Genomic DNA, 6906 nt, shown 5'->3' on the forward strand with positions numbered 1-6906 from the left:
CTTAAAGTGACTGTTGTTATTCACAGGGGAGCGTTGCCTGGATCCCGAGACCCCTCTGCTGAATGTGTACAGAGCCAACCCACAATGCGAATGGGTCTTAAAGCAACGGACAACCTGAGCCCAGAACTACCATCTGCACAAGCGTGCACAAACCATCAACAACAAGTGTTACTTATGGAGCCACCTACTGGTCAGCCTCTGAAATGAACTCGGATATGTGGACAGAGGAGGATTGTTGGTCTGGATCTGCTAACCGCGTCCAGACTGAACTCTGTCTAAAAAAAATAAAACGAACAACAGCAGAGGTGTGGACTTGACCTGGCACTGGTGACCCACACCACCTGAAGGATTTCGCTTCTTTTGTTTTCGTTCCAAGCTTTTTAGTGTTGGAGGAGGGAATTTCCAGCTTATCTTCGCCAGACAATAAGAGGGAAAAAAAGACCAATCTGGTTTGGGCACTGTGGCATTTTTCGACACGTGGCGTATCAGAATCTGACCGACAGAAAAAAACAAAACTACAATGCTGGCCATTGGGATTCTTTTGTTTCAGTGCCAACACGGGCCGCAAGGTGCAATAGCCCACTCCACTATTTCTTTTACCAAGCAGAGGCCTTGGCAACCAACCATGTTTACCACTCTTTCACTCCAGAGACCCAGAGAAGTGTTTGAAGAGAAACAAGAAAAAAAAAAACAAATGTACATATGATATTTATACCACTAATTTATCCAACTTTTTTTTTTATCATCATTTATGTACCATGTTAAACCACCACTTTTGTACTGTTTTTATGAACTGCATGTGTGTAACTGAAGTCATTAGAACCTATCACTCTAGTATATTATGTATGTGCTGTACGTACAGTATGTCTGACTGTTTGAATTTATAGAAATGTTTACCTCTGCTGAAAAAAAATGAAGGAAGCTTATCATGGCTGAAGACGGACTTTGGAATGGCGAATGAACACTAACACACATTTAACCTACCTGTGGCTGTGACCACATAGCAACACTACACACACACACACACACACTCTGACGCATTCATGTGGATGCACTGAGGAAGACACTGACGACCTTCTAACTGTCACAGCCCTAAATAACACTAAGAATACGGTCTTCTCATTCAAGAGACTTACAATAGGAACTTCCAATGTGATGCATATTGGACATCTTTCCAGCATGTATATATATATCATCAGACTGATGTCCCTGAACTTTACAGTATACCGTGCGGGCCATGTGGTTCATGTTCTCACGATGACCTGCTAACATGGTCCCTTACCTGCCAACCAACTAAAACTCTTTAGCGTTGAGTAGTATGGCTCTTTGACCCTTATACCTGCAGCAGCTGCATTGACCTGTAAAAGATTGCCTACATCGCTTGCAATGTTCAGGAATAGTATTGCTGTTATTTTAAAAAAAATTCTCTCAAACATCAGTGTAGCAAAAAACAAAACCTTTTGTAATGTAAAGGATGTTGTATATAATGAACGCGAAAGTGTGCTCCATACAGCTGAGGACTTAGTATTATTATGTTTTATATCATCATATATGCCACTGCCAACAATACTTCTGTTTGCCTTGAATCAACGGCTGCTCTGGTCTCATGGAATCATACAGTATATCATGAACTACAACATTAAATGAATACATTGAGAGACAAGAAACGTGTAACGTGTGTTGAGGTGATTTTGTTTTTTTCCCTCCTTTGCCCTTAGTTCACTCATCAGCCTGTACTATTTGAGATACAGCTGTGAACAGGTGGCCTATTTTAATGGGGAACGCACTTTTTTTGAGAACATACCACAAAATGTCATTTGAGAATGGCTTCCAGTAAAGAGTATAAATGTGACTCACTGACAGACTTTTGTCCTTGTCACATTCACTTCAGAGGGGATGGCTTGATGGTTATCTCCTCTCTTATGATATTGATGAATGGCGATCACGTGTGACAGGACATGATTGAGAGGGTTCATTCACTTCTCAACCACATGAGCTTTTCCTTAGACCTTCAAAAATATGCAGAGCATGTCAAACAAGACCGTCCGTTATCCATCATAGAGAGTTATCCTTTGACACAGTCCTAAAAAGGCATTATTCCTTTATAATAGCAGAATGCTGCTCTAAATGCTGTTGAAAAAGAGCATAACAGTGGGTATCATCCTCCTTCATTGTTTGTTTGACCTGGTTATGGTAAAACAATTAGGTCTAAAAAGTGAGTCATTTTTCTGAATGCTGTAGAATTGCTATGAGTTTACAATAGAAACACGTTCTTAAGAGTGCGGTGAATGGCCAGGCAAACTTGCTTTCCTACTCTGCATAAGCTAACAACACCTATAATCTTCCTCCCTCTGCAGTTTGCTCCCAAATACTCCCACCATTATATTTCCTCCACCACCACCACCATGGCCCCACACAAAGGTAGAGTCGATGATTTTTGGGGAAGGTTGTTGATATTCAAGCTCAACAGCCAAAGAAGTTCCAACCCTCCCTTCCACGTTCCTGAAGTAACTTTGTAATTGGCTGGAATTGTTTTTAACTTGGTCCAAGCCATAATGATCATTTGTCTACAGACAGAATACTTTTTTGTGCACACACACACACACACACACACGCACACACACACACACGCACATCCAAAACGCAGGTGCAGGACAAAAGGGTCAGACAATCAAAAAACAAAATTGAATGTCCGCACACTTGCTCCCGTTTTGCTTTTTCTTTAATTTCACCAAGTGAACGTTTTCGAGCTAGTAATTTCACGTTCACTTGGTGAAATTAAAGAAAAAGCAAAACGGGAGCAAGTGTGCGGACATTCAATTTTGTTTTTTGATTATGTGCAGTTTATGCCAGCTGCTATGAATGTGTTATGAACTCACCCATCAAGTAAAGTGTTACCGGAAAACACTTAATTGGGCCTCTATGAATATATTCAAGGCCATGGCTATTAATGATAAAGTCAACAAATAAATCAATATTTACAAAGGCATTTTCCTGAGAATTTCATTGCATTTATTGCATTGTGACAAACATGATTCTAAAGACGTTTTTGAAACCTTTGAAATACTTATGTCTTTCCAAACTTCATAAAAACATTCACTAAAGTCCATGTCTCAAATGAACATGAAAAAACATCATATTTTAAGACAAACAGCAATTAAAACATTTTTTTCCCAAAATACAAAATTAATTATTTAATTTTTTTTTATACAAAACATTACACAAGGAGAGGTACGGAATGTTCCTCTATACGTGGGCAGGGAGGGAAGGGGAGGCTGGGAGGGGAATCTAGGCGGTCCTTCCAGGACAGGAGTTCGGAGAGACGCCATGGAGGAGGAACGCTGAGCCAAAGTCCAACACGTCAGTCACATGACCTTTGTAAACACGCAGGTTGCGTATGCAGCCAGGGAACGCAACCCTGGTGGTCAGGCAGTTCTGCTTCACGTCAGCTGTGTGGGTGAGAGGGAAAGAGAGAAGACAGAGGCTCTCAATATCAGGAAGGAGTACATGACATGAATGCTATAAAAAGGAATTCTGTGGCAAAAAATGTAATATACACACACATTTTATAATATTTACAGGAAAAAAGGGAAAATAGGACAGATAACAGATGTAGCTTGAGAGAGAGAGAGAGAGAGGTATATTGTTCTCCATACCTCATACCTGGATATCCGTCCACATACAAAGGGGTTTTGGAAAGAGAGAGACAAAGAGAGAGAGAGAGAGAGAAAGTTTGAGAGAGAGAGAGAGAGAGAGAAGTATATAGTTCCCCATACCTGGATATCCGCCCACGTAGATGGGGTTTTTGGTCTCGGCGGAGGTGGACGAGAGGTAGGGGTTGGGTGTGGTGACGGTGAGGCCGTCCACGGTGACGCTGATGCTATTCTTGAACTTCTTGGCCACCACCGTGTGCCAGCGTCCATCACAGAGCCAGCGGCTACTCCGGGAGGATGCCGAGAGACGCCCCGCCCCGTTGTTCACGTTAAACACCACCTGTGTACACACACACACACACACACATAATTATGGTAACAGCTTCAACAAGTTCACACAGGGCACAGGCACGATAAGACTGGGATGAGGATGCAGAAACCAAATAAAATGAATCACATATTGATCAAAATACCTTCTCATACTTTTGCATAATACTGTAACAAACTGAACTAATTAGTTTACTAATTGAAACAAAATATTTGGATTTACTGATGGATTTATGACAATGTGTGCTGTTTATAATCATTATTGATTACCTGTCCGTTGACCAGCTCCAGTCCGATGGCGTCTATCTTGGGGCTGCTGACCCCCAGCAGAACTCCGTCCACTCCGGTCGAGCGGAACTCCAGACTCACGGTCACGTCTGAGCCCACATTATAGCCCTCTTTCACTGTGGGAACACAGCAAGAACAGAGAGAACACAACATGTAATTACTCATCTTAGATTAGGGTGCAGAGATCCAAGAACATAGAACATGGACGCTTCTCTATGATTAGGAATCAAAGAACATGCCACTGAGAGAACATACTTCAGACAGAACATACTGGCTTTCCATGCCCCTTTTACAGTGACAATTCCAATGCTTAACCATATATCTGTATGTATTTTTACTGTGTGTATATGTGCATCATATCATACATATAGTCTGCTTTAGCATGGCTACCGGTATGTGGATATCCACCAGTGCATGTGTGTATACAGTATGTGCATCATAGCATGCATATGTGTTTAGTCTGCTTTAGCATGACTATGTGGATATCCACCTGTGCATGTGTGTATATGCATGCATATGTGTTTAGTCTGCTTTAGCATGACTATGTGGATATCCACCTGTGCATGTGTGTATATGCATGCATATGTGTTTAGTCTGCTTTAGCATGACTATGTGGATATCCACCTGTGCATGTGTGTATATGCATGCATATGTGTTTAGTCTGCTTTAGCATGACTATGTGGATATCCACCTGTGCATGTGTGTATATGGATGCATATGTGTTTAGTCTGCTTTAGCATGGCTATGTGGATATCCACCTGTGCTCTGCATTTGTGTTTGCACCCACCGAATGCTGCGTATCCGCTGCCGTTAAAGAAGGTGCCCTCCTGGGCAGAGCTGAAGCACTCTCCAACAGCATGGGCCGAGAGCGGCGTCCTCAAATTCATCTTCACGCTGTTCAGCAACACGGCCTGGACGCAGGCCGCTAGGCTGTGGGTCACCTGAGTCAGAGGAGGCCAGAGGGTGGGTTACATAACGGCCAAGATTACATACACACCACTGGCACGACCTTTACATCCGTGCGTGTGCTATCCGATGGCACTAAGCTACTACTACTACATAGAGATTCACTTTCAGACTGGACAACTAGCAAGAGTCTAATTGCATTCACGTTTGATTTGCCATGACGCAATGTTCTCAACACACGAGTAACTATACTCTGTGAAACAAATTTGTTTCATATTCCTAGGTTGGAAGGTGGGCGTCTGTGCCTTATGTTGAGGGCTGTGGAAATTCAAATGTTTGGCCTGGTGTATAGAGTAGGCCTCAGGATCAGTCTCTGAGTTTAGTATCCTTCTTTCTTATTCCAGGGACATATGCACTAACAAAGTGGCACTTCCTATAGACCCCAGATGGGCCTGAAGGCAGGTGAGCTTGCAGACGTACATTTCCGATCCTCCTGGCGGTGTAGGTGGACGGCAGGCCCCCCAGGTAGAGCTTGCCCTGCACGTCCAGCGTGTGCCCTTTGACATGGACTCGAATGGACTCCTCTCCATCCACACTGATCGTTATACTCTTCTTACCGAACTCTGTCTTTACCTACACACACACACACACACAATATTAAAGTAAAACATAGAGATAAACATATAACAAATAAAGACATAGAGATAAACATATAACACATAAAGACATATAATAATACACAGATAGAAATAACAATATTTTAACCCCAATCAAGAATAAGGTAAGACCCACTAAACATTAGATATCATTAGACGTCTGATGGACATGCAGATTATTGCGTCCGTCGGCCCAAGACCAATTCTGGAAGACTGCAGGACGTGCAAACTAGGTCGCTATTTTGACGTCTAACCATGACCCCATTTGGACCTCACTAGGACTATGTAACCTATTTTGGACGTTATACAGAGGTCCTGTGGATGTCAATACTGGACTATGGGAAAAAAGGCGTCATCTGGCATTACAATCTGCACCTGAAATTGGACGTCCAAAATAGGTCTGTTTGTGCAGTGCAATGCTGCTATGAGTGGCTATATTTGTCCCTGGTGTTTTCCACTCATGTTGACCCATGTTGAGTCATAAGGTCATAAAAGTCATAAGGGCAGGGATGAAGTCATGAGAGGACATACTGTAGCAGCCATGACTTACTGTGTGCCAGAGGCCGTCGTTAATGTGCTTGGGCAGTTTGGCAGTGGCGGGGCCTTTGCCCAGGTCACAGGTAAGGGACAGGTGCCCACCCAGCACCTGCAGCACTGCGTAGTCCTGCTGGTTGGCATTGGCCATGTAGAAGAGCACACCACTGGCAGCGAACGTGCGCACAGACAGTTTCACAGAGAAGCTGCAGACACAAGACATGATGTTAACACAAGGTTACATCAGTACTAGAATACATTTGAGGAGGAAAGTAAAACATTTTAATATATTACACAGTATCTGAAAAAGCCTCTCGGGACAGATTAAAAGGGTCTATATATTGTATACCTACTGTATACATAGGAAATGTATGCATTTTTGTTTTAAAAAAACAATACTTCCTGAAATGCATTTTGGTATTGCACATTTCTGTACTATCTAAAGTAGAGGACAAGGAGATCAAGTTAATTCAAGGACTGGTCCTAAATTAGTGAATGAGTCCACGGCAGATACGGGCTGCCCAGAGGAGCTACACAGGAGG

General features: G+C 42.7%; 2 protein-coding genes across 6 annotated transcripts in view; one reads left to right on the forward strand and one right to left on the reverse strand.

The window, feature by feature from the left end:
- The window catches only part of arhgap28 (Rho GTPase activating protein 28), a 29508-nt gene extending 27837 nt beyond the window's left edge, over window positions 1-1671 (forward strand). For all 5 annotated transcript variants that reach the window (XM_042067904.1, XM_042067905.1, XM_042067907.1 and 2 more), the window contains exon 15: window positions 27-1671. In XM_042067904.1, the coding sequence (XP_041923838.1) occupies window positions 27-118 (92 nt within the window). In that variant the 3' untranslated portion in view covers window positions 119-1671. The remainder of the gene's footprint in view (window positions 1-26) is intronic.
- Window positions 1672-2839: 1168 nt separating this feature from the next.
- Window positions 2840-6906, reverse strand: part of lama1 (laminin, alpha 1) — a 56469-nt gene continuing 52402 nt past the window's right edge. The window contains exons 58-63 of the mRNA XM_042067903.1: window positions 6381-6570; window positions 5655-5807; window positions 5056-5209; window positions 4251-4384; window positions 3777-3993; window positions 2840-3449 (exon numbers count right to left, since the gene is read on the reverse strand). Of these exons, the coding sequence (XP_041923837.1) occupies window positions 3289-3449; window positions 3777-3993; window positions 4251-4384; window positions 5056-5209; window positions 5655-5807; window positions 6381-6570 (1009 nt within the window). The 3' untranslated portion in view covers window positions 2840-3288. The remainder of the gene's footprint in view (window positions 3450-3776; window positions 3994-4250; window positions 4385-5055; window positions 5210-5654; window positions 5808-6380; window positions 6571-6906) is intronic.

This window comes from Alosa sapidissima, chromosome 17, assembly GCF_018492685.1.
Source record: "Alosa sapidissima isolate fAloSap1 chromosome 17, fAloSap1.pri, whole genome shotgun sequence".
Classification (NCBI taxonomy): domain Eukaryota; kingdom Metazoa; phylum Chordata; class Actinopteri; order Clupeiformes; family Clupeidae; genus Alosa; species Alosa sapidissima.